Below are 27,299 nucleotides of genomic sequence, written 5' to 3' on the forward strand. Positions count from 1 at the left end.
GTGGAACGCCCTCCCACCAGATGTCAAAGAGATAAACAACTACCAGACATCTGAAGACTCAGGGAAGTTTTTAATGTGTGACGTTTTAATGTATTTTTAATCTTTGTTGGAAGCCGCCCAGAGTCTTTAAACCTCTTTTGGGCGGGGTACAAATAATAAATTATTATTATTATTATTATTATTATTATTATTATTATTATTATTATTATAATACAGATAGGTCTTACTATCTTCCTTGGCCCAGTCGTGGCTCATTTATTGACGCTCATCTTCTCTCCTGCTTTCCAAGGTGGACCTGCCTCTGTGTTCGTGGGCTTGTGTAACATTCCCTTGGGGCTTATCAAGTGTTGTTTGCCAGCCCTTCCCTATCTGAACTGCTGTTGTCCTGAAGATTAGTGAGCGAGGTTACAAAAATGCATTAAGGGTTTAAACCAAGGTCGGACGGTTGGTACCAACATCCTGCTGGTATCATAATGCATAAGGCACCCTGCGCTGTTCAAACAAGACCAGCCCTATAATTGCAGGACCCGCTGCTCTTCCCAAAGGCTAGCCTTGTGACTTTGTTCAGAACATATTTTCTCTTGACGGTTGTGGCTTCTTTCCTGGTCTTCTGGCTTATTGTAGTTCCTCTACTACCCTTTTCCGAACAGAAAGTGTAATGCTGGTGGTCAACAAAAGAGGTTTTAAGACTCTCTCAAGGCAAATCTTAAAAAAAAAATGTAGTATAAACACTGGGAAACACTGGCCTGCGAGCGCTCCAACTGGAGAACAGCCTTTACCAAAGGTTTCATGGGCTTTGAAGACACTCAAACTCAGGACACAAGGGGGAAACGTGCTAAGAGGAAGGCACGCTTGGCAAACCCTCACTGTGATCAACTCCCATCCAGAAACCCATGCCCCCACTGTGGAAGGACGTGTGGATCCAGAATTGGCCTCCACAGTCACTTACAGACTCATTGTTAAAACCGTGTTTATGGAAGACAATCTTACTCGGCTACGAGGGATCGCCAAAGAAGAAGAAGACTCTACTTTGGAGGACAAATACGTTCAAATTGAAATCCTGGTTTGATTTTAGTGACAATAAAGGGACATTTAAAAACTATTCAAACTTTTCTATAAACAAAACAAAACAAAAAAAGATTTCTGAAATATAAAATTTCAACTTTATGCAGTTTCCTCTCACTTGTATAAAAGGTAAAGGGACCCCTGACCATTAGGTCCAGTCGTGGCCGACTCTGGGGTTGCGGCGCTCATCTCGCTTGATACGGAAAGGGGGGGGTGCCTTCCTTCACCCTTCCGCCAGAGGGTCCGAGGCGATGACCTCAGGGGCACCCAGCCCTACATTCACCCCTTAACCCCACACCGTTGCACAAGCACCACACCCTACCCAAGCCCCAAAATTAAAGTGCCTTTCCCTTTTCCACAGGGGCGAAATAAGCCCAAACTCTTAAGCCTCTTTCCCTTAAGCCTCTCTCTCGCTCCATCTTTATCGTGGGTTGACCGTATCAAACTGTATTCCCCATTCGTTTCAATGGCTGCGTTCTACCCAATCAGAACCATGCATTCGCCTTGCAGAGCTAGCTCAGCGAGCTCCTGCACGCCTCATTTAACCTCTTGACAAGCTGCTGATGGCTCTCTGCTGGGAGAACAATGGAATCGAAACTCGTGAACCCATAAAAGTGTCAAATCTTGCAACAATGTATCTATTTTGTTTATGACTTCAATTATTAATATAAGAATGGACTGAAACGGACTAAAACTTCTAAAATTTGTATAAAATCAACCGCAGCTCCGATTTCCTTGGTTTTGGTGTCGATCGACTCAGTTTCTTCAGGACTCCATGACACCTCCTCTGCCTCCATAATCCCTCGAGCGAGGAGTCACATACTCAGGAAGACCCTAATCCAGTCAAATCACTCTGCCCAACCTTTCCTCCGGGCAATGCCAGGTGGCAGACTTTACATACTTGGACTATTGTCTTCTCATCACCGGTACTCAGGAAGCGCTTATCCACGCATATCTCCATCTCTGCATATTCCCCCTCCCTCCTCCATATGTTAATCTGTGTAACCCAACCTCTCCTTAAAATATTCATGATGTAATCTGTGTAACCCAACCTCTCTCTAATGTATTCATGATGTAACTATGATGTATTTTGCACTGTATTCTGGGACATGGAGGGAAGTTTCAAAAACTCATGTCGCCCCTTTCTCGGGGTTCAATCTCATCTTGAACCTGTTGCGCTATAAACTTGGATCTTCTGCAGTTTGCTCCTGTCTCCAGCTGAGCTCATTTTCTTCCGCAGGGACCCGCGGACCTCATCCGACGAGCTGGGTGGCAGAGTAGCCCCGCACCCAGATTTTACCGTAACACGCTTTATTGGCCGAGGGAGCCGGCGAACAGCTTCTGGGTCACGTGGCCAGCATGAATAAGCCGCTTCTGGCAAACCAGAGCAGCGCATGGAAATGCCGTTTACCTTCCCGCCAGAGCGGTACCTATTTATCTACTTGCACTTTGATGTGCTTTTGAAGTGCTAGGTTGGCAGGAGCAGGGACCAAGCAACGGGAGCTCACCCTGTCGCAGGGATTCGAACCGCCGACCTTCTGATCGGCAAGTCCTAGGCTTTGTGGTTTAAGTCCCTCTCACTTGTATAGGTTGGGTTTATTTTTACCTCCCTTGTTTTAGCTTTTCTTTACACCAAGCTAGGTCACACCCATTCCATACATTTAAAACACATGGCTTCCCGCAGAGAAACCTGGGAACTGCAGTTGTCTCCCCCCAGTGCTATAATTTCCAGCACCCTTAACTACTCTCCAATTAACAGATGAATGGGGCCAGGCTGAAAGGAAGCAAATCTCCATCTGAACTGGAGTCCTTAAGGTCACCCCAAGTATCCTTCAACACTCACTTATAGTGTGCTTTGAAACATCTTCGGTGTACACTGAAAAATATAACGGGAAGCAATCCCTATGTGTTTGCATCCCGAAACAGCATGGATTAGTTCCTTCCAGCTAACGGAATCAGGAATCCCAGTTGACAAAACCTGATTCTGTTCCCGGTAACTTGAGCTCAAGGACAGGATTGTAGGAAAAACCCGACTCGCACTCTCCTCTCTAAATCACTATTTATGATTTGAGCCAGCTGCCTATACTCGTTGCTGCTTTGACTGCCAAGAGTTTCGCTTGGCTCAGAAATGACTAAGGATGCAATTTTTAAACTTCTGCCTGGAATATATTTTAAAAAAACACAACCCAGTTGCAGTGGCATCTGAAGCTTATTACAGCCCAGTGAACTGATGTTATTTTTGGTCGTCCTCGTGGAAAACTTGGGTCTTGGATCCGATTGCACTCTCCTGCAGGGATAATGGAGAGTCATTTCCTGTTCTGATGCAACTTCCAAGATGTGAAATCTCCCCACGGCCCATCCATATCGAGAGTTAACCATGTGAAGGGTAAAAAGCTCATGCACACAGGACGGGGCCATAGCTGTCAACTTACAGATTTGAAAATAAGGGACCAGCAGCCTCGAAAATAAGGGATTTTGCTATTGTAAAGAGTTACATACATTGGTAGGATTGACAATCTGGCATGAGGCGGTTGCGGTGCCACGACAGCCACTAAAGCGCTGCCCTTCTGCGTCCCTCCCCATCCCCTCCTCTTCCTCCTCCCTCAGGCCGCCTCCTCAGCTGCCACCACCGCTGCCGCCTCCGGGCTCGCGGGCGGTGTGGGCGAAAGTCTCTCTCCCTCCCCCCCTCGGGCGGGGAAGGGCCGATGGAATTCCTCGCGACAGGACGACAGTGCCAGCGTGTGCGCTCTCTCGCAGCGGAGGGCCCCGAGCCTCTGCTTTCCTCCTGAACTGGGCAAGCATGAAACCTGGGAAATTTAAGGGACACCATCAATAAGGGACAGCAGCAGGACACGGTGCTGGGATAAGGGAGTTTCCCGCCGAATAAGGGACAGTTGACAGCTATGGACGGGGCACGTTGAAGGAGCATTTCTAGTTACCAGGACAAACATCCAAGCCCCAAATCAAACCGCAGAGAAAGATTATTCTTCTACAAGTGCAGTCTTCAATGTCATTATGATCAATTCTATAACAATAATGTATGAATTGCCTTCTACCTGTGCCCCAAGCAGGGCTGGCCCAACACATTTTGGTACCTGAGGTGAACCACAAAATGCCCCCCAGTCAGGGAAGAAGGGGTGGTTGAGGAGGAACAGGGCGGGGGAAAAGATCGACTTTGGGATTTTCTGCCCTTGTGGATTCTGCCTCCTGAGGCAGTCACCTCACCTTAACTCATGGATGTGCCGGCCCTGGCACCAAGGCAATGTCATATATTTTTGCATTTTTGTGTTTTTATATTGCAAACCGCCTTGTGATATTCAAATGAAGGGAGGTATGTAAAATTAACAAATATAAATAAAACAAATGTGCACAACATAAAAAAGCAGTTACAAAAATAACAGAAAAGAATTTGACAACAATCTAAAATGGGACACGTTTTGCCTCCCTTACTGCAGAGGAATATTTGAGGTCATTGGGAGAATCAGAATGGCTTCAGGATTGCTCTCCTGTACTATTTCAGACGCGTGGTTTATATGGACTTCTGTACAGTGGTACCTCCGATGATGAACAGGATCCGTTCCGGGGGCCCGGCCATATCCCGAAAATTTCGTAACTGGAGGACTGCTTGGAAATCTGAAGTTGACCCCCTAGAATGGAAGATCTGGAAGGGACCCTGGGAGTCATCTAGTCCACTGGGGGGGGATCCCCTTGGCCTATGGCTTCCTTGCAGAGGGAAGAATTCTGCTTCCTCTCACATTCAGAACTTTTGCACTGGCATTGTTGTATATTAAACAGGGACTTTCCCAGATTGCCTCTTAACGAAAGGAATTGATGGTTGATCCGGGGCAGAAGTTAGCCTGCTCCTCTTCAGCTAAAGAACTTCAGAGGAATATTCCTAGGAAGCTGCCGTGGACAGAGTCAGTCCTGTCAGCCACTGACTTCAGCATCGCCTTCACTGACCGGCAGCAGTTCTCCAGGGGTTCGGACAGGCCCCCCCCCCCCGAGATGCAGCCCACGACAGAAGACCTGCACGCCAAGCAGATGGTCCAATCCTGCGCTATGGAGACCCCTAGCCTGCCTGGAAGGATGTGGGGATGGTCTCCCTTTGGGAAGAAGGAGATGAAAGGAAGATTCTGAGTTCTGAGAGAGGGGCCTCCCCTCTTGGGAGGGGCCAGGTGGGCTCAGGTGTGTGGGGGGGGGGTTGCCACGGTGACCAGGACCCGCCCTCCTTTATGACCTCTCTTGCTTCTCCTTTAAAAGCCACCCACTTGCAGGCAGCTACTGTGGGTTAGTAGTGAGGCAAGCAGAGAAAGAGGAGTTAGTGGCAGTTGGTGGCGGTTGGTGGCGATTAGGAGAGGAGTTTGGTTTGCTGTTATTTTTCCAGTTGCTTATTTTGATTTTGATTGATTTATTACTTTGATTTATTTTGATTTGGTTTATTTTAACAGTTTTATTTTACTTCTTGTTCTTTATTTTTTATTTTACATTTCTGTTTAGTGCACATTTGGGCCTATTCTGTATAGATTCTGTATATATTTATTTTGTTTATAGAGGAGTAGTTAGGGTTAGGTGTAGGGTTAGGGCTGGGGGTTGGGGCTAGGGTGACAGTTAGGCTTGGGTGGGCATTTTAGATAGTTAACTAGTTTAGAGAGGAGTTTGGGAACTTTTCGTGGCAGAAATGGGCAAGCTGTAAGTAGCATTCCTTCCTTTCTCTTCGTCTCCTGGGGGGGGGGGGTGAGTCCTGGGGTCCCCTGCAGAGTCTTGGCTCCTTATTCAATGAACTGTTGCAACAGGACTTTCAACTGCCAACTGGAAGAAGCAGAAAAAGGTCAATTTTACCCGCACCTTTTAATAAAACGGCATACACGCATCACATCTGTGTCACAAACTGGGTGGGTTTTTCTGGTGGAAACCTGAGTCTCAGATTTGCCCCTGTCCCTCCCTTGACCTCCACCTTACACCCATTGAGTAAAACAAAGGAAAAGATAAGACATGTTCCTGTTTCCCAGCCCAGTTGAGTCCCGTGAAATAAAAAAATTAAGGTCTCATATATATATGTGTGTGTGTGTGTGTGTGTGTGTCCCGGAGCCATTTTGGCTCCCAAACTGATCAAATGTTTTCTCTACAAGGTCAAAGGAAAATGGAAAAGCCTCCCCATTGTCTTTTCATTCACAATACCTGTCTTAAGGGTATGTATGTGTATGAATAGGGTGAGCCTGTGACTTGGCTCAGGAACTATTTGTCACTACAAAAGACTGGCCAGGCTCCCCAGGGTATCCAATCAAGTAAGGATTAACAGGTAACCTGCCAGACAGGAGGTAAACAACACACTCAGATTTCTGTTGTAGACCGCCCTTTCTGTGTTGTAGGTATGATGTGTCTGGGGGGTGGTCTTGAGCTACACCACTTCTGTGATATATGTATGATGTTTCTGGGGGTGGTCTTGGACTCCAGGGTGGGCAATTTAAAATGTCTATACAAGGGCGGGCACACCTGGGTTCTGGGTCCTCCTCCTTTCCTGCGTGTGAGGGGAGCACCCTGTTGCAACAGTTCAATAAAGATCAGGCTTACGAGCTGCTTTGCTTCACAATATTCTCTGGTGGGCCTCTGTTGTTTTCTCCAATCGATGGAGAACCTACAAAGGACTCTATAAGGGCTCTTGTGTCCCCCATAAGGGAATAAGGGCAGATTTTTATTTATTACACCCCCCCCCCTCTTGTCCTGGCCAAGTCCCCAGTCCATGGAGGTTGGATCCACTCTTGTCCTTGAGATGGCGACCTGTCTGGCCCTCAGAGACCAGGATGGCCTTACGGTCTTCAAACAAAAACATCTTGGAGGTCCCAGGCCACAGGGAGGTTAGGCTGCTCTCAACCAGAGCCAGGGCTTTTTCGGCTGTGGCCCCAACTTAGTGGAACGCTCTGTCACAAGAGACCAGGGCCCTGCGGGACTTGACGTCTTTCCACAGGGCCTGCAAGACAGAGCTGTTCCACCAAGCCTTTGGCCAATGCACAGTCTGACCCCCTCCTTTGGCAATCCTCACAGAACTCTAGCCCAATGGTTGCCATTAATTGGGTTTTGAACTGATTTTAAAATGAATTGACTTTAGAATGCTGTGTTACTTTTATTGTTCTTTGCCACTCTGAGCCCGGCTTCGGCTGGGGAGGGCGGGATATAAATAAATTATTATTATTATATAATAATAATATTATTATTATATAATAATAGCTAAAAAAGCCAATGCAATTCTGGGCTGCATCAATAGGAGTATAGCATCTAGATCAAGGGAAGTAATAGTGCCACTGTATTCTGCTCTGGTCAGACCTCACCTGGAGTACTGTGTCCAGTTCTGGGCACCACAGTTCAAGAAGGACACTGACAAACTGGAACGTGTCCAGAGGAGGGCAACCAAAATGGTCAAAGGCCTGGATACGATGCCTTATGAGGAACGGCTAAGGGAGCTGGGCATGTTTAGCCTGGAGAAGAGGAGGTTAAGGGGTGATATGATAGCCATGTTCAAATATATAAAAGGATGTCATATAGAGGAGGGAGAAAGGTTGTTTTTTGCTGCTCCAGAGAAGCGGACACGGAGCAATGGATCCAAACTACAAGAAAGAAGATTCCACCTAAACATTAGGAAGAACTTCCTGACAGTAAGAGCTGTTTGACAGTGGAATCTGCTGCCAAGGAGTGTGGTGGAGTCTCCTACTTTGGAGGTCTTTAAGCAGAGGCTTGACAACCATATGTCAGGAGTGCTCTGATGCTGTTTCCTGCTTGGCAGGGGGTTGGACTCGATGGCCCTTGTGGTCTCTTCCAACTCTATGATTCTATGATTATTATTATTATTATTATTATTATTATTATTATTATTATTATTCTGCTGAGGTTCCACTTCCCTTCGCCAGGGGTGGGTATCTCCCCATTGCCTGGGCTATTTTGCCCCCCACCCTGCCCTCTCAGATGCAGAGAAGCCCCCCCCCCCATCAAGGACTGACAGCCTGACTTTTGTATTTCAGCTGCTGGAGGACGAACAGCGGTACCTCCTGGGGGGTGATCAAAGAGTGCCAGGCAGCTGAGCTCAGGGGGCTCCGAACCCTGAAGTGCTCCAAGCAGGAGACGGCCCAAGCCATTCTGGTGAGTGATGGGTGGTGTGAGGGACCCCCACAGGGAGGTGGGGGAGGGAGGGGCTTTGGGGAAGGGGTTGCCATTCCCTTGGAAAGCCAAGCTGGGTCTTGGGGGTCGGAGCCGTCCTCCGGAGGCCCCCGGAAAAAGCTGACCTCCCTCCTCTGTTTTCTTCCAGGACATCTTGGGGCCCTTGGAGAACTTCAGGGATGGCCCCCTGACCCTGGCCGTGGCCTTGGAGGCCCTCATCCAGCTGAGGTGAGTGGGGTCCTTGGGATGGATGCAGTTGTGGGGGGGGGCAGAACTCCAGGGGGAGCTCCAGGTGGTGGGGAAGAGGAGGCAGGAGGGAGAAGGGGGCAAGGGGGACTGGGAGGAGGCAGCGTCTAACTGTTAGGAAATCAAGCCTTATCAGGAGAAACTGGCCACTCTCCAGGCACCCGGCTTGAATCCCGGTTGACCTCCCTGTCTGCATTCCCGAGCAGGATTCAGGCTAGGTCACGATCGGCGAGCCTCCTCAAATGTGAGAAGAACACACCACTCTTCCCCCCCCCGGCAGGGGAAAGAGATAGACAGAAATGTATTTACATGCCTTTATTTCTGTCTTTGCAGCATTACAGAGAAACACGTCTGCTCTCTTCAGACTCCAACAGCAGAGAGACAAAGTCCACCTCCTGTACTTCCTGTCCAGGTCAAATTACACTCTGAACTAAATCCGGTGCTCAGCACTGTGAATAGACTGTCCCTTTGTTCCCACGGTACAGTCCCAACATTCTCATCATGTTTTGCTTTCCAGCCAGCTGCAGCATTGCTCCTTTTCCGTAACACTAACCTGCTCCCCTTCATCTCTGCAGTATCATGAGGCCAAAGTTCAGTGGTGATATGCTCAGTGCCATCCTTCACAGGACTCTGGAGGCTGTTCTTGGGGGTGCACGAAAGGAGGAGGACAGAGAGGTATGTCCTTTGTCCGGACTTCCCTTTGCACGGCTCTTTCTTCTTCACACACACACACACACACACACACACACACACACGCAGCACCAGAACCTGTGTGGTGTAGTGGTTAAGAGCGGTAGACTCATAATCTGGGGAACCGAGTAGTCCCAGGGAAAGTGTGTGCAGGGGCAGGGGCCCCAACAGGGCAAGGGCCCAGGCCACTGATGGTCCCTTCAGGAGCTGGTGGCATGAGGTCTTCTGCCTGGGCAGAGGTGTGGGGTGGGTGGAGCAGATACCGTGAGCATGAAAGCTACCATGTTGTGTTGTGAAACAGCTCAATTGGCTAGGGCATGGTGCTGACAAACACCAAGGTTGCAGGTTCGATCGCCGTATGGAACAGCTGCATATTCCTGCATTGCAGGCCGTTGAACTAGATGATACTCAGGGCCTCTTCCGGGGAGCTAGCATGGTAGACTGGTTCTGGTGTAGACTGGTTCTTTCTGGGAAAGGGGCATATTTTTGTTTACAACACAGATGACAGTAATTCAGCCACACCTGACATGCTTCCAGCGGAGACCCAAAGAAGGTAAGCCCCACACCTTGGAAACAGCAAACTCCCTTGTCCCTTGTTTGCTTTAAGGTCCTTGCCTCCCCAGTTTTCCTGCTGGGATTCCTGCAGGACCTGTTCCCCTGCCTGGCAGGCCTTTCCGACCTGGCCTGGGAGGGCAGCGACCGGACTGACTCTCATTTTCATTCTCTTCCATCCAGATGACATCATCATTGAAGACTTGTAGTCAGTGCAGACCTCGGGCTCCGCTGGACACCAGAGAGAGGCCACTGGGTAAGGAGGATAGTGGTTTTTCTCCATTTGGTCTCATTCGGTTGGTTTTCAAACCAATCTCTGGGTTCTTTCCATCTTTTTTGGGGGGGGACTGTTGGGGCCAAGGGTCCAGAGGAGGGGAGATGTATTTTTGCACAAGTAACATATGAAATGGGCGCAAAGGTCCAAATGCATTCAGCAGGTAAGGCTTTCTCAAAGGCCCACCTGTTGTTAGAGATGCCCTGCTTCACCTGTGAGAGAAGCTGACACTCCTGGCATCCTACTTACCTTTTTTTCTCTTGCAGGTGACAGAATGATGCCAGCAAGACCTCCTGATCTGCCTTTCCATGGGGGCAATGTTGATATTTTCACTCTCTCCCATTACGAGAATCTCCTGAAATGATGTTTTCAGAAAGGAGGGGGCAGAAACCGCTCTTCGCTTCTTCCGCTCCTGCCTGACTCTGGGTGCTGTCTGAGTCTTATCTATGTGGTGATTAGATGGCTGAGTGAGAGCTGGGCTGGATGGACCAAGGGCCTGATTCTGCATAAGGCAGCTTCCAGTGTTCCTATGGGTAACTTTAGCTCGTACCTGTCAAGCGAGCCAAAGTAGTTCCGTGTCCTGATTTTCACTGTAGCAAATTACTGCTTTTTAGCTGGCAAAGAAGTACTTTTGACAACAGATACTCCTGCAAAGAAGTACTTTTGACAACAGATACTCCTGCGAAAGAGCTAGTTGTATCACCGGTATTTTAGCTGTTAAACCACAGAGCATATCCCCGGCCCTGTTAATGTGCAAATGTGGTAGCAGGGTGGGAGCGGCTGGGCAGGATCTTTGAGGGGCGGATGTTTCCGAAAACTCAAAACAATGGCCGTCTTTCTAAAAGGGCTTATGCAGGAAAAGCGATGCAAGACTTGAAAGCACAGAAACAGGCAGAGGCCTGTTGCAGATGGCAACGCACACGGCAGCTGTAAACACACCAGAATGGATGCTGCCTCTTTTCCCTGTGGTTTTGGAATGCTCCAAATTTGCAGCGGGAGCAGCTGCTGCTCCACTTTTTCTCCAGGGAACATCCATCTGCCTCTCTCTAAAGCTCCCAGATTTTTTCAAATGAATACCGGAACACTTTTCAACTTCAGTCGAATTCAGTGGATTTTGTCAGGGGACTGGTTTGTAAATCGGGAAACGGGGACGCCTGGCAACCTTACTCTAGTGGATCACCACAATCTACATGTGCAATGAATGAGAGGTGCCAAACAGACTCCTAATGGAACAGAGGCGTGGGAAAATCAGGCTTGCGGCAGGGAGCTGAAAGTGGCCCTCCAAGCCTTCTTGTCTGGCCCTCAGAAATCTCCCCAGGCCTCACCCTTCTGGTTCTGGTTTGCAGCTCGGTAGGTGTTTCTTCCTGGCTGGAATGGACCCCTGAATTCTTGGGATAACCTCTTGCTTGTCTGATGGAAGACTGTAGTACAGGCATCAGCAAACTTTTTCAGAACCATGTGGTAGGCTGAACTATATTTTTTTTTGGGGTGGGGGGAGAACGAATTCCTATGCCCCACAAATAACCCAGAGATGCATTTTAAATAAAAGCACATTCTACTCATATAAAAACACGCTGCTTCCCGGACCGTCCGTGGGCTGGATCCGGCCCCCGGGCCTTAGTTTGCCTACCCATGCTGTAGTGTGTTTGTGTAGAAACTAACGTGCAGTAGAAAGGTAAAATTCGCATCCGTTGCTCAGCTCACTTTTGCCACTGGCCTGCGCACCCATAGCATATGGCCCCCAGAAAGTTGCCCAGTAGGAAATGTGGCCCTTGGGTGGTGTGGGGGTAAACGCTCCTTGCCTCTGTAGTAAAACAAGCGGAACTTGTAGAATTGAGGTTTGATGGAAACTTTTTGGGTCTCGGACAAGAGTGCCTCTGTCAATTTCACTGTGTTAAAATGCTTCAAGACAGCAGGATAAAAACAGGTGGAGGAAAACCTGGAGGTTTCAGGGCTGAGTAAGTTGTGCACAGAAGCCAGTGTTTGGTGAAGCTAAACCAGCAATGGAGGCCGTTAACTTTGGAAAGTTAAAAGCCGCAAATGGACCCCCTCCTCAAATGCCTCTGGGTCATGGCTGGAGCCAGATGAGAAATCTGGGCAAATGGAAGCAAAAAAGGCTTTTTGTTCCATGTATACCTGGATTGGGACACGGGCAGCGCTGTGGGCTAAACCAGAGCCTAGGACTTGCCGATCAGAAGGTCGGCGGTTCAAACCCCCGACGGGGTGAGCTCCCACTTCTCAGTCCCAGCTCCTGCCAACCTAGCAGTTCGAAAGCACGTCAAAGTAAAAGTAGATAAATAGGTACCGCTCCCGCAGGAAGGTAAACGGCGTTTCCGTGAGCTGCTCTGGTTCGCCAGAAGCAGCTTAGTCATGCTGGCCACATGACCCGGAAGCTGTACGCCGGCTCCCTCGGCCAATAAAGCGAGATGAGCACCGCAACCCCAGAGTCGGCCATGACTGGACCCAATGGTCAGGGGTCCCTTTAGCCTTTACCTTTATACCTGGATTATCTCACTATTGCCTCCAGTCGAACTGGATGATTTTATTATTTATACCCCGCCCATCTGGCGGGGTTTCCCCAGCCACTCTGGGTGGCTTACAGCACACACACATATATATATAAATACAGGGTTCATCCACACTTCCGCATGTGCTGTGCCTAGAAAGCACAAGACCTGGCAGCTTGACCCACGCTTTCTAAGTATGGGTCCAAGGAGTTTCCCCCTTGCCCCGCTCCTTTCCAAGGAAAACCCGCTCTCTAGTGACACATCAGAACAAATGGCAATCTGGGGGAAAACCCAGGTTCCTGCTAGCTCTGAATGAGCACTAAAGAATAGTTCTTTTCCGGGAGGATTTCTGGAATAGTAAGTCTGCCCATCCTAATTACTTGAAACCAAAATGGGACAAGTTTGCACTGCAAGAGTGGGGCCTTAGCTCCATGGAAGAACATCTGCTTTGCACACAGATGTTTGGGTCCTTGGTTCGCTCCCTGACTTTGGAGAGGTCGGTTGTTTCTGTGATGTAAGAAACTTGCACACAATTCCTTTGATACAGAAGCCCCTCACGGTTTCAGAGTTCACGAATAGCAGTGGGTATTTAACTCCTTGTGATGCCTCCTGTACTACAGTCCCTCTCAAATGTAGAGGTCAAACCATGTTTCCTGCACTAACACTTAATAACAAGGCAACGCTGTATAGGGAAGCTTTTAAATGTATGATGCTGTACTGTGTTTTTAATATTTTGTTGGGAACTGCCCAGAGTGGCAGAGTGACGGTATACAAATAAAATTATTCTTCTTATTAAAGTTCTTCGGGCAAGAAATAACTTGCGCCTCCCTTTCGCAAGTGTACAAAGCCACAAGGAAGCGGTTTAAAAGGCTGCTTAGGATTTATTAGTTTCCATCAGACGAGTACAAAACAAGAATGAAGTGTTAAACAAGGCTTCGTTGGGTGGGGAGGGAGGGGTTAGAAGACGTAGCTGCACCAAAAAAAGAAAAGAAAAAGAAAGTTGTAGAAAAGGATGGTACAGAAGATTTCTCTTTTTTTTTTTCTTTTTAGTTGCCGTTTCTTGCTTTTATAAAAACCTACGTCTAAGGAGTACTCGAAGCAGCCTGCCCTACTCTACGGGGAAGGGGAGTGGAAAATGGGCTCTGCCTCCTAGCGTTCAAGTCAGAAGCGTCTGGCCAGGGGGGAGCTAGCCTCCTCACGCGGTGGGACCCGCGTTCGGTTTGCTGGGCTCGCTGGCGTGGCGCTTCCTCATCACGTCCTGAGCCAGGCCACATGTGATCATGCCGTTCGCCACCTGGAAAGTGCCTGAGCTGGAAGGTCAAAGGGGAGGGAGGGGAGAGAGAGATCGGAGGGTCAGAACGGCAGTATCGTCACTCAAGAATCACAGAACTGTAGAGTCGGAACCACGAGGATCATCTGGTCCAACCGCCTGCAATGCAGGAATACTTGGGCCAATGTGAAACTCGAACCCAGGACCCTTGAGATTAAGAGTCTCACACTCTACCGATTAAGCAGTATGGTAGCCCACTTCCCCTGAAAGCGTACAGAGCAATCCTAAATGTGCTTACTCAGGAGCCCAAACCCACTAAATCTGAATTATATCTACCCAATATCCTCTCTCTCTCTCCAGAAATTGCCTATGCTGGCCTGACCAGGGATAAACTCTCCCCACTAGCTACTGCGAGTTTAATGTGCAAAGAGCGTATGCTTTTTGTTATTATTGATTTATTACTGTTACCATTTGCTTTCAGTCATTTGCTTAATTTTAGTGTGTATTACACATTTTTGTTGTTGTTGTACTCTGCTTGGGGATTTGTTTTTATAAGGCAAATAAACAAATGGCCTTGCACAGGGGACTAGAAACTTGCGCTGCACGCAATTCTTCCCTCTCGCCCAGCTATTTGGATGCAGAAAAGCAGGTGTGGATTAAATGAAGAGTTGAGATGGCCATCTCTCACGGGTGCTTTCGTTGAGGTTCTTGCATGGCAGAGGGTTGGACTAGATGACCCCTGAGGTCCCTGCCAACTCTGATTCTATAACAGATACAAATCTTTTACATTGCACACACTCCACCCATCCCCACATAGGACCATATGCCAATGTTTGGAGATATAATGTGTCAGAGCTGCTCCCCGATCCTAGCTCACAGAGGATCACGCTAGCCAGCGATCATTAAGTAAAAGTCTTTACTGAGTTACAGTTTCCATTCTCAAGCTGCTGCGTGCAACTCTACGTCTTATGGTTAGATCGGCGAAGCTCCGTCTGAGTCTCCGCCCCTTGTGCACCAACTTAATATCCTAGCCCTGCTCCACCTTTTCTGCCTGACTGTTCTCCTCTGGGTCCCTCTGCCCCCCGGGGTCTCTTCCCTCCGGGATTCCTCTGACGCCGACCCCCCGGACCCTCCTGTCTCCTTGCGCCGGGCTTTAGGACCTGGCTCCCTCTCCGGGCTGCCTACTGCGTCACTTTCCTGTGCATTTGAACTTGGCGCGCGCGCCCAACCTTCCACTTTCCGTCTGACCGTTTCTTCGCTCCCCGATGGAGGTGTGGCCACTCCTGACTCGTGCCCTCCCTCCTGTTGTGAGCTGCCAGCGCTTGATCCCTGGCGCCCTTCCTCTTCCCTGCTCTCTGGCGGTGACGCTGGTCCCGATTTCCAACTGCTCCCCTCTGACTCTATCTTCCTGGGGTGTCCCCCTAGGCTCCCCCCTTGCCCTGGCCACTGGTGCTCCTTTCTGTGAATCTTCTGATTCACTGGAAAGACTCGGAGATCTTGGGTCGTCGTCATCACTCATCTTTTCTTCTGCCTCCTCCCCCTCGCTCTCTGTTTCCTCCCTTGCCCTTGCCTCTGCTCCTGAACCCCTGACATAATGCAACACTTAAATATTTTCCAAAGTTAACCCAAACACTAATCTACCCATTTAGGAAGTATATAGACAGGAAGAACAAGGATTGAGCTAATTGCAGAATCAGTGAAGAACAGCGGGGCAGAGAAAACATTAGCTTCCCAGATCTCCCATCCCAGTGACACGTCTGTTTGCGATTTTCCAAGATCCCCACTTCAGATCCAAACACACACACACACATGATATTACATTTCCAAACTCGGCACAATTTCACTTACTTCTCTGGGGATTCCGACACAGTTGTCATGACTGGGTGGGTCGTCTTTCCAAAGAAGAAGCTGGCCCACCAGTGCCCAGGGTCAGACTTGGGGAGACCTATGAGAATGGACACAAGTGTCGCAGTCAGAAACATCTTCGATGTTCAGAAGCTCCAGCTGGTGGAGAATTTGGCAGACAGATTGCTCACCGAAACAAGACGGTGTGAGCACATTTCATCAATTCTGGCCTGACTGAACTGGCTGCCAATTAATTTCTGGGCCCAACTCAAAGTGCTGGTTTAGACTGATAAGCTTTAAACAGCTCAGGACTGCAATATCTCAAGGACTGCCTCCATATGAACAAACCTGGACCCTGTGATCATCATCTCAGACCCTTCTTTGTGTGCCTCCTCCGCAAGAGATCCAGAGGGTGGCAACATGAGAACAGGGCCTTTTAAGTGGTGGCTCCACATTTGTGGAACACTCTCCCTGGGGAGGCTTGCCTGCTGCCTTTGTTACATATCTTTAGGCACCAGGCAAAAACCATTTCTCTTCAACCAGGCATTTGGCATGGTGAACATTCTACGGTCTTTTAAATGTGTCTGTGGGAGGGAGGCTATTGGATTGTTTTATTACGTATGTTGTGTTTTCATTTTGTATTTTTATGTTGTGAACCACCCTGTAATCTTTGGATGAAAGGCAGCATACAAATTTAATAAAAGTTACAAAATAATATTTTATGGAAACACATATATTTTAATCAGGGTGTTGTAAAACAATATGCACATGACAAAATATAAAACCAGAAAAAAGCAATCGTTAAATATTACCGGCTACTCAAAAGGTTTTAAATGGCAGCATTTGCCCGTGGGCATGAAAAAGACTTCAGCAGGAGCAAAAGCAAGGATGCCTTATGAATCTCTACTAGAAGAGTGTTCTGCAGGCATGAGACCAGAGACACAAAATGCGTGGCTTGTAGTGGAAGATAGCTGAGCTTCAACTCACAGCCGTTCTTCAGATGATGTCAGAGACTGATCTGGTTGGTCCTCAAGGTATCCAGGACCCAAGTTCCACAAGAGCCCTGAACTTACCGCAAGGATGGGGAAGCCATGCCCTTCAGATGATGTTGAATTAAAACTTCCATCACCCCCGGCCACAGGACTCCCACCAAGGGCAGACCCTGTTGATATGGTGCTCCATGCGAGATCAAAATTTGCTGCCCTCTCCAGCCCTTCCCAAAGCCTAGGAAGCAGGTATGAGGCTCTGGCAGGGTCCTAGAACCCACCTTCGTCCTTCCCAAAGCCCAGCAAGAGCTTGCCTGCTTTAGGAAGGAGGGGGGAGGACTCTAGGACCTTGCCAGAACTTGCCACCCCCTTTCCCCAAAGCTGGGCAAGTGGTCCCTGGGCACCCGGTGAACTGGTGGCACTGCCCTAAAACACACTGCACACCTGTCAACAGCAGAGGCCAAAGAGCAAGGCATCGCGGTCCGAGCCAGTGCTCCAGAGGAACCAAAGACGTACCCTAAAACGAGCCTGCAGGCAGCCCAGGGACCGTCCCCCACAAAGGCGACACCCTCAAAAGCAAAGATACTGACCTGGATGGTGAGGGATGACCTCCCCATACTCTGCACTTCCACAGGAGCTGTTGCTGGAAGTGGAACCCAGACGCCCTGCAAGACAAGACATTTTTGCCCCATTAGATCACCATGCACCACAATTCCTGCTGAACGCAGGAATAACACAAACCACAGCAGAGCTCTCCCTATGGAGGAGGAGGAGTTTGGATTTGATATCCCACTTTATCACTACCCGAAGGACTCTCAAAGCGGCTTAAATTCTCCTTTCCCTTCTTCCCCCACAAGAAACACTATGTGAGGTGAGTGGGGCCGAGAGACTTCAAGAAGTGTGACTAGCCCAAGGTCACCCAGCAGCTGCATGTGGACGAGCAGGGAAGCAAACCGGGTTCACCAGATTACGAGTCTACCGCTCTTAACCATTACACCACATTGGCTCTCTTCCAACCAGGGCAGGGCCGTATCTGGGTTTCAACACTGTGCTATATCGCCAGGTATTCATGACATACCAATGTATCACGAGGTCTGAAATAAGGACAGAGCTACGTAGAAGCATCATCTGGCTTCACGGCTTTTTCCACATTTTTTCCACTTTTTATCACGATAACAACTTCAAACCCGTTTTTGGATGATATATCAATATATTGCCCAGTCCTACTCCCAACCTGCACAGCGTGAACATGTCAGAGCCGCATCGTGAGGGTGCTGGGAATTGTAGTTCTGCAAGGGGTAAATGGCAGCTCCCAGGATTCTTTGAGAGGAGCTGTGAGCTTTTAATCTGCATTTAAAGTATGGTGTGGCTCCAACCCCAGTGCTGTGTTTCGTGGGAAGACCTTCTGAAACTGGGAAGGAGAGACCGGACACTACTTTTGTCTCTAGCAAGGACTTCCACTGGAAGCAACGGTCAAAGCAACGGGAAACTCTTTTCGGAGCGCTGCCTGCCGACAAATAGAAAATTTGCAGAGCGTTTGGCTTCCACAACTAAACAGCAGCTGCTCTCAAAACTCTTGCTGGCTAAAGAACTGGCTGGCTCAGAACTGGAGCAGAGAGGGGACTCCACCTAGCCAAGGAGGCCATTTTCCCTTATGTGGTTTCTCCTGCAGCACCAGCCCCGCTACACTTTTAGAAGAGCACACTGGGCTCGGAGCCCAGAGAGAGACAAAGGATGACATTCATCCTCCCGTCCAACAAACTCAGGCTTTGTTTAGCTGCAGTACCGTTGGAGCTGACCTTTTATGGGGGCTCGGCTCCAATGCAATGCCTTTTTCCTCTGCACTAACATTTAGTAAGGTTCCCTTGAAGGGAATAAAACATTGGGGGGGGGGTATTGGAATTGAGAAGCGGCCCCCGCGAGCTCGAGGCCCCGGGCGAGGTGGGTGCTGAGCAGCGTAATTCAAGACACCCAGAGAGGTCTGGAGAAGCCGGCGAGCAGATGTCTTCTTTTCCTTTCATTTATTCCAGTGAGGGCCAAACTTGGCCCTCCAGCTGTTTGGGGACTACAACTCCCATCATCCCTAGCTAACAGGACCAGTGGTAAGGGATGATGGGAGTTGTAGTCCCAAAAGAGCTGGAGGGCCAAGTTTGGCCATCGCTGATTTGTTCCCTGCTCCAGACTCACTCCAGTGCAAGTCACAGGAACGCCTGCCCACTTCCACAAGCTATCTGTGCATGATTGTGGTGAATGCAAGGATAGTATTTTCTAGCCAGCCTCTATCCATTTCTGGGCGCTGGGGGGGCTATTAAGAAAGAGCCAGGGTGCCCACAGCATCATGGTTTTGCAATAAAATAGCCCACCAACAGGGGTCTTTTATTATTATTATTCTAACATGATAAAAAGGTCCTTTACATGATCCGATGGTGATTTACTGTTATCATCACAGTGGTACCTCGGGTTAAGAACTTAATTCGTTCCGGAGGTCCGTTCTTAACCTGAAACTGTTCTTAACCTGAGGTACCACTTTAGCTAATGGGGCCTCGCACCACCGCTGCGCGATTTCTGTTCCCATGCTGAAGCAAAGTTCTTAACCCAAGGTACTATTTCTGGGTTAGCGGAGTCTGTAACCTGAGGTACCACTGTAGTGTTATTTGTGCATATTATTTTCCCCTCTTTTTATTCCTCTTTAATTTTACTTCATTCCCCACCTTTATTATTATTATTAATTATTTAATTATTTATTATTATCATCATCATCATCATCAATTACATTGACTTATCACCTTTATCATCTAAGGAGCTCAAGGTGGCTGGCGTACATGGTTCTCCTCCTCCCCAATTTCACAACGACCCTGCGAGGTATGTTAGGCTAAGCTGCAGTGACTAGTCCAAGGTCTGCCAGGGAGCTTCATGGCTGAGTGGGGATTCGAACTCTGCTCTCCCCGGTCATAGTCCAACACCCTAACCATTATAGCATGGGTAGGCAAACTAAGGCCCGCGGGCCGGATCCGACCCAATCGCCTTCTAAATCGGCCTCCGGGCGGTCTGTTTTTACATGAGTAGAATGTGCCCTTTTATTGAAAATGCATCTCTGGGTTATTTGTGGGGCATAGGAATGCATTCACCCCCCCCCAAAAAAATATAGTCCAGCCCCCCACAAGGTCAGAGAAACAGTGGGCTGGCCCCCTGTTGAAAAAGTTTGCTGGCCCCTGCATTAGAGTAGTCCAGCTGCTTTGGGACTACAATTCCCATCATCCCTGACCACTGGGTCCTGCTAGCTAGGGATGATGGGAGTTGTAGTCAAAAAAAAAAACAGCTGGAGACTTGAGTCTGGGAAACCCTGATCTAGACCTACAGCACTGACTCTTATGAAGTATGAAGCGCAAGTCTTTCCCAGCCCCACAACCAAAGGTCCTGGAGACACCAAGGGCTCACTCTGGACCTTTCTCCGCGCAACTCGCACCCCTTCCCCGTTCTTACTTCGGTAGTAGTCGTGGGTTGCCACAAGGGAGCCGCTTGACGGGATTGCTGCCATGTTTCTTTGTCTTCGTTCTTGTGCAAGTTGTAAACCCTGGGAGACAAAACGAGAGTAGCTGTAATAGAGACTGTAACCTGGTGCAGAAAGACAAACACAGGGAGGAGAAATGCCCTGGTGCACAATCGGACGCCTTCCTCTGCCCCAGCTGCAACAAAACCTGTCTCTCTCCTATCAGTCTCTACAGCCACAGCAGGCGCTGCAACCGTCCGACAACTTGAGCTCACCCCCAAAGGCGCACTCCTCCGTTGCTTCCCGAGACAGACAGATGCCAACCAACCTGGTGCCCTCTGCCTTTTTGGGCTTACAATTCCCCTCAGTCCCAGGCCAGGCCGCTTTAAAGGGCAAGATTCACTCCCATGCTTTTCAAAAGGCATCAGTGCCTATAGGCAAAAGCGGGTGGCGCTGTGGGTTAAACCACAGAGCCTAGGACTTGCCGATGAGAAGGTCGGCGGTTCGAATCCCCGCGACGGGGTGAGATCCCGTTGCTCAGTCCCTGCTCCTGCCAATCTAGCAGTTCGAAAGCACATCAAAGTGCAAGTAGATAAATAGGTACCGCTCCAGCGGGAAGGTAAACGGCGTTTCCGTGCGCTGCTCTGGTTCGCCAGAAGTGGCTTAGTCATGCTGGCCACATGACACCTTTACCCGAAAGGGACCTCTGACCATTAGGTCCAGTCGTGGCAGACTCTGGGGTTGCGGCGCTCATCTCGCTTTATTGGCCGAGGGAGCCAGCGTACAGCTTCCGGGTCATGTGGCCAGCATGACTAACCCGCTTCTGGAGAACCAGAGCAGAGCACGGAAACGCTGTTTACCTTACCACCAGAGTAGTACCTATTTATCTATCTACTTGCACTTTGATGTGCTTTCGAACTGCTAGGTGAGCAGGAGCTGGGACTGAGCAACGGGAGCTCACCCTGTCACGGGGATTCGAACCACCGACCTTCTCATCGGCAAGTCCTAGGCTCTGTGGTTTAACCCACAACGCCACCCACCATGCAAAGACCACCTGTGTGAGCTCTCCTCAAGATGCAAGAAGCTGTCTGCCCAAACCATGTGAGCCACGTGGAGACCAAGAACCTGTGGTCCTCTGCTTGCAGCTAGACTACAACTCCCATCATCCCTGACCATGCATGCTCTAGTTATCTTTTGCTTGGACTACTGCAATGCGCTCTACGTGGGGCTACCTTTGAAGGTGATCCGGAAACTACAACTAATCCAGAATGCGGCAGCTAGACTGGTGACTGGGGGAGGCCGGCGGGACCACATAACACTGGTTCTGAGAGATCTGCATTGGCTCCCAGTACGTTTCCGAGCACAATTCAAAGTGTTGGTGCTGACCTTTAAAACCCTAAACAGCCTCAAAGGTCCAGTATACCTGAAGGAGTGTCTCCACCCCCATCGTTCAGCCCGGACACCGAGATCCAGCACCGAGGGCCTTCTGGCAGTTCCCTCATTGCGAGAAGTGAGATTACAGGGAACCAGGCAGAGGGCCTTCTTGGTAGTGGCACCCGCCCTGTAGAGCACCCTCCCTTCAGATGTGACGGAAATAAGCAGCTATCCTATCTTTAAAAGACATCTGAAGGCAGCCCTGTTCAGGGAAGTTTTTAATATTTAATGCTGTATTGTTTTTAATTCTTGATTGGGAGCCGCCCAGAGTGGCTTGGGAAACTCAGCCAGATGGGCGGGGTATAAATAATAAATTATCATTATTATTATTTTCAGGCTGCTCAGTGAGTGATCTGGTCTGTTTGCCCACCTGGCCCTGTGGCAAGTTTGCAGGGCATGGGGTAAACTAGGTCTCTACTGGTCTACAGTGCATGAGCAGAGTCCCTGCCTCCAGTTCTGCATGGCGTGGTTTTCTCAAAGTTGGTTTGTTACACAAGAACCTCTTTGAGCAGCCTTTTCAGGAGCGCTCGCCAGAGGTTTCATGCTGCGGCAGCACATTCCACAACAAAACTGCAAGCGTTGTTGGAGATGGCACGTGGGCAGAGACCGAAGCGAAACTCAGGAACACTTGGCACAGCCAAGCCTCCCGGAGCAGACAGACTCACAACAGCCAACTACTGGGGGAAGAAGGTAGCTGCCTGTAATCCAACTTCCGTGAGGGAAGAAACAGTTGTCAGTCCTCTATTGGCCTGTTGCTTTATAGTTATTAGGTATCTTGTGGTTATCTTGATTTTATTCTGTGAACCACCCTGAGACCCCCGGGTACAGGGCGGTATATAAATTCAATAAATAATAATAATTTAATTGTGAGAGGCAGGACTGAGATTTGGAGTTGCTTTGAAGTTCAGGCTATGTGAAGCCACAAAAATTAGAATTAAATTCGGAAGACAATTGGTTTTTTTATTATTTTAGTTTTTTATTGGATTACGATTTGATATGTTAATTGGATGTTTTTATTGGAAAATTAATAAACGCTCCAACAAAAAAATTAATAATTTATCCACGTTTCCTGCCTGCGCCCAGAAACAAGGAGAAGGAAGGATTAGCCGCAAGGTGCAAATAACATGGGGGAAGAGGGAACAAGACCAAGAAGCAGCAGAGATGAGTTTTACATGACATTTTGAATTTGCCAATCAATATTTTGGGTTTAGAATTAAACTGACACTTTTGTCTGTATTTAGTATTTGGCTAACTTTTATTTTTCCCCCAAAGGCAGGAGGTCCCAGTTCCTAGCAACCTTTTCATCAGGTCTGGACTATCTAACAGGAACGGTCAAAACACACTGGGCAACTCAGGAGAAAAATTAGCCGGTTTTTACAAAAGAGAAAACAGCACTCCATTTGGTAATCTTGGCTGGCTTGCATCGTATAAAAAACATTTGAACATTTCAAGCTTGGATTCAAGCTCAGGCCCTGAACCCAACTCAAGGATGTGGTGATGGTAGGATTTTTGTAGTAATACCCCATGCTGCCTCAATTTACCAGTTTGCATTTAGTGGAGAAAGTGGGGGCTCAGCCACACCACACATTTAAAACACATGGCTTCCCCCCAAGAATCCTGGGAGTTGTAGTTTGTTAAGGGTGCGGGAAATTGTAGCTCTGGGGGGAGAACTACAGTTCCCAACAATCTCTGGGGGGAAGCCATGTGCTTTATGGTGTTGATGTGACGTTATTCTTCTGGAAGCCTATAATGTAAATATGACCAGTGCTAGAATGTAATATTTCGATATAATTTCACTCATTAGAATCACTTTCCCAACCTTGTTGGACTACAACAGGGATAGGCAAACTCGGCCCTCCAGATGTTTTGGTACTACAACTCCCATCACCCCTGACTATTGGTCCTGTTAGCTAGGGGTGATGGGAGTTGTAGTCCCAAAACACCTGGAGGGTCGAGTTTGCCTATGCCTGAACTACAACTCCCAACAGCCCCAGCCAAAGTTTTTTCTACATGGAGGGCTCACACAAATCAGACTAAGATGTTCCCTGTGGACAGAGAGATAAGTTTAAAAACTTCATTTTGGGTTGTTTTGGCACCCCCTTAGCCCCCCTCCCTAAAATGCAGGGCTTTACTTTTTCCCTAGGACTAAAACAGCATTATTCCCTCACTTGTAGAGAACAATGTTTTGTTGCGTTGCGGATTTTATTAATTATATAGATGTGAGGTTTCTATTTTTTCTAAGTTAAAAAGGGGGTGCATCATTTGGGCAAGGGGTCAAGTCTCTCCTTGTGACCTTGGCCATTAAGAAGCCCCACTGGGGTCCAAGACGTTGATTTGAATAACCAAAACTTCTCTTAAGCCAACAAAAGCCATTCTCTACTCAAGAGTAGAAATCTCCTTTATTTTGACCCCCCCTTTTTTAACTTTAGGGTTTTTTGCATGTTACCACACTAAACTATCAACCAGACAAGAGACTTCAAAGCAAGAGACTAACATGGAACATTATTAGCCTATTGTTTTGGTAAAAAGCAGAGGACACATGGCATTAAATGAGTCAAAACCACCAACAGGAAATCAGAGATCTGGTTTATACCAGTTTACTTACACACACACACACACCTCTCTCTTTTGTCAGAACAGACTCGCGCATTACCAGTTCCTTTCAAGTGGAAAGAGATTCTGGGCTACAAAAATGCACTCCGAGCCAGAAGCACACGCTAAACTCTTCCCTCTACCTCAAGTAAAATAATTGAGATTTTTGCTGGGTCGAGGGACCTCAACACCAAGTTCAATTGACTCAGGAGTGTGGGTGGACAGATCCCCCGTTCCTTTGTGCCTTTCTACAGAATGTTCTCATATCTCGTGTGTGTGTGTGTGTGTGTGTGTGTGTGTGTGCGCGCGCGCGCGCGCGTTTAGCGGGTGGGGGAAGTCTTCCACAGCCAAGCAGCCAAAATCCGGACTGAACTGGCTTGCTGCAACCTACACATATAGAAACCTCCTTCCTCAACCCCCAGCCTCTGCAGTCGAAAGACACAAGCGGGGCGCGTGTCGCTTTTGCGTGCCGAAACAGCACTTCGGGGGACGGAGGAGGAAGCGAGGGTGGGGGGGGGGGGAAACAGATGTAGAAAAAATTATACAAAAGCTCGTACAATGAGCCGAATTTTGGCGTGGGGTCCCCGAGCGTTTGCTCTCAGCCAATATGGCCACAAAGCCACCACATGCAGGGGCAGGACTGCTGCACAGCTGTCAGCCAGCGAAAGGCGGCGGATTGGAAAGGAGCGAACGGATAAATATTTTAAGTCCCACCAGCGGGAGAGAAAACGCAAAGAAAACTACCGCCCGAGTGGTGGCAACTGGGTTACAGGTAATAAAATTAAAAGGTTTCCAGTCAACCTTGCCCCCCCACCCTACCCTCTGGATAAGGGGGTGGTCTGCAAGCCGCGAGAAAGGGCGGAGACCCGAATGGAACGTTGAGACCCGGGGATGGAACGTTGAAACCCGGGAATGGAATGTTCATCAAGCGAGTAGAACGTTCACTCTTTGTTCGCAGCGGATGCACCGTCAGGAAGTACGGTAAAAACAATCACGCCCTTACGGTTTACCAAAACAAATCTCCCCCTTCTCGAAGCGATTCCCTTAACTGCTTGAAAGATCGAAACCCGCACATTCCTCCCACTTTTCAGCACATCAACACATTTTAAAAGTTGGCAGGGGCTATAAAGCAAAGGTCGCCCCCCCCCCGCCCCGCAGCAGTGGAGCAAGCCGCCATAACCCGAGGCGCTGGCTTTAGCCAACACAGATCGGCGTTTTCCAATTTCACAACTTCTCCAGCGCTTTTAACAGCCTGCTCGGAACTACGTCTCGCCGCCGCCTCCAATAAGGGCTTCTTCTGTTGCAAACCTAATTAAGCGCCGCTTGCATGCGAGCAAGTCGCATTGGCCTCAGTGGGGTTTTCTGAGTCGCTGTGTAGTTCGAACCGAGCCTCCCCAGCAAAGTGTGCTTGGCGAAATTACAAACCTAAGCTTCCCCCACCCCACTCCAGCCCACCTTTTACTTGTCAGAGGTTTAAAAATCAGACGGCCCTTAAGCAGGCGTGTTACTAGGTTTCAAAAAATAAATAAATTACAAAACCCCCAAAGGTACGACAGCGAAGCTTTCCTCTGAATTGTTTTTTCCCCCAGGCTTCAGCAGATTGAATTGTCGGGAGGTGGGGGTGTGAAATAAATAAAAACAGTATGCAAGCGATTTAAATCCACACAATTACGCGCAACGTTCATGCCCCAAGATGAATATGCTTTTTTAAAAAAAATTAAACAGCAGAAGCTCACAGATCTTCGAGCCAAAAGAGCCTTGCCTACATGGCGGCCAGAAAAAGAAAAGGAAGAGAGAGGGGAAAGGGGTTTTTTTTACCTTTAAGACTTAACGCTTCGCTCAGCAAAATCCCAGCGGCTTCAGACCACAGGTGACCTGGCTCAGGGGAGTAAACGCTAGGCGACGGAGCCCATTTGCAAAGGAGATTTTGGGAGTACACTCCACGTCCACAAAAAAACACAGAGGCGTATATGGATTTAAGGGCTGGGGCTGCCGCTGCGGCGCTTTATATAGGGTCAGCCAGCCTGGCTACGTCAGCTCAGGTGACGCCTCCATCCCCAAAACGGGGCGGAGAGGAGGGTCGGGTGAGCTAATCGGGGTGAAACACACGGGCTGGGCTGCGGCGTCTGCCCTCCTCGCCTTTTCCGAGAGAACAATAGGAGAAACGCCGTTTGCGCGCAACGTTACTTGCGAAATTGGGAAGGAAACCACGACTGCAGCTTCTGTTAATAAGCACAAATGAAAAGAACTAGGCTTCCCCCCCCAAAGACTCCTGGGAAATGTAGTTCGTTAAAAGTGCTCGGAATGGTGGGGGTAAACTACAGTTCCCATGATATCTTTTTTTTTTCCGGGGATGGGGGTGGAGCACCATACACTTTAAGTCAGGCATACCCCAACTCGGCCCTCCAGCTGTTTTGGGACTACAACTCCCATCATCCCTAGCTAACAGGATCAGCGGTCAGGGATGATGGGAATTGTAGTCCCAAAGCAGCTGGAGGGCCGAGTTTGGGGATGCCTGCTTTAAGTGCATTGTGTGAACGTGGCCTTGGACTCGAAAAAAACGGTAACGTCCTCAAGCATGCTGTTGGCTTCTCCCAAGGAATCCTGGGAGTTGTAGTTTAGCCCTATCAGAGCTGTACTTCCTGGCACCCTTAAACTGCTGTTCCCAGGATTCTGGGACTATCCTCTGAAAAAAACAGAACACATGGACACCTTATTTTGAGGTGCAGTTCAAAAGGCCGGTGCTTCCTTCTCTGCGAATCATAGAATCAGAAAACAGTAGAGTTGTAAGGGACCCTAAAGGGTCATCTAGTTGAACCCCCTGCAATGCAGGAATGCCTCCTCCACATCAATCGGCCTGGGTGTCAAGTTCACCTTCGGAGGTGGAGCTGCTTCTGCAAGGCAGGTGTGAGGGCCAGTTGTGGAACATTTTCTCCTGGGACATTTGCCTGGGACTTGCTGCCCTTATCTTTTTTGCTGCCAGGCATTTTAATTAATCATTGGTAGAATTGGTTTTATGCTGTTTTTAATCTTCTGCTCTTGCTGATTTTTTATTTTATTTTAAAAAATATTACTGATACCTTTTTATTTGCTCAGGCAACACCAAGTTAAGTCCTCTTTGTTCCAGCAGGTTTTTGGAATGCTTGAGAGGAGGGAGTCACATTCAGTGACTCCCCTGTTCTGCTGTATCGCATTTGAG

General features: G+C 48.7%; 2 protein-coding genes and 2 long non-coding RNA genes across 4 annotated transcripts; 3 read left to right on the plus strand and 1 right to left on the minus strand.

Annotated features, from left to right (window-relative positions):
• Positions 1-3,878: 3,878 nt before the first annotated feature.
• On the plus strand, positions 3,879-9,282 carry LOC310709794 (uncharacterized protein; the record flags this gene model as incomplete). The annotated part of the gene is made up of 4 exons (XM_083509834.1): positions 3,879-5,754; positions 8,079-8,196; positions 8,363-8,442; positions 9,036-9,282. Exons 1-4 carry the CDS (start codon positions 5,744-5,746, stop codon positions 9,280-9,282), a joined length of 456 nt encoding a protein of 151 aa, XP_083365960.1. The 5' UTR covers positions 3,879-5,743.
• A 366-nt stretch (positions 9,283-9,648) lies between these two features.
• LOC310709873 lies at positions 9,649-10,624 on the plus strand. Its single transcript, XR_014527696.1, has 3 exons — positions 9,649-9,703; positions 9,886-9,958; positions 10,243-10,624. It is a non-coding gene; the product is annotated as an uncharacterized lncRNA (long non-coding RNA).
• A 1,639-nt stretch (positions 10,625-12,263) lies between these two features.
• Positions 12,264-13,592, plus strand: LOC310708960. Its single transcript, XR_014527261.1, has 2 exons — positions 12,264-13,197; positions 13,245-13,592. It is a non-coding gene; the product is annotated as an uncharacterized lncRNA (long non-coding RNA).
• Positions 13,345-26,292, minus strand: PPDPF (pancreatic progenitor cell differentiation and proliferation factor). The gene is made up of 5 exons (XM_083507818.1): positions 25,919-26,292; positions 20,068-20,158; positions 17,175-17,249; positions 15,602-15,698; positions 13,345-13,793 (listed from the first exon to the last, which is right to left on the minus strand). The coding sequence occupies exons 2-5, from the start codon at positions 20,120-20,122 to the stop codon at positions 13,679-13,681; spliced, it is 342 nt and encodes a 113-aa protein (XP_083363944.1). The 5' UTR covers positions 20,123-20,158; positions 25,919-26,292; the 3' UTR covers positions 13,345-13,678.
• Positions 26,293-27,299: the final 1,007 nt, after the last annotated feature.

This window comes from Podarcis liolepis, assembly GCF_965112155.1.
Source record: "Podarcis liolepis genome assembly, chromosome: 6".
NCBI classification, from domain to species: Eukaryota; Metazoa; Chordata; class Lepidosauria; order Squamata; family Lacertidae; genus Podarcis; species Podarcis liolepis.

What these genes read in the sequence shown, in the direction of transcription:
- PPDPF (XM_083507818.1), bottom strand. Translation starts at nt 20,122, where the DNA reads ATGGCAGCAATCCCGTCAAGCGGCTCCCTTGTGGCAACCCACGACTAC. An exon ending in AACCCACGACTACTACCGAA is followed by an intron (nt 17,250 to 20,067) that starts GTAAGAACGGGG and finishes CTTGTCTTGCAG; the next exon opens with GGCGTCTGGGTTCCACTTCC. An exon ending in GGTCATCCCTCACCATCCAG is followed by an intron (nt 15,699 to 17,174) that starts GTCAGTATCTTT and finishes CCATTCTCATAG; the next exon opens with GTCTCCCCAAGTCTGACCCT.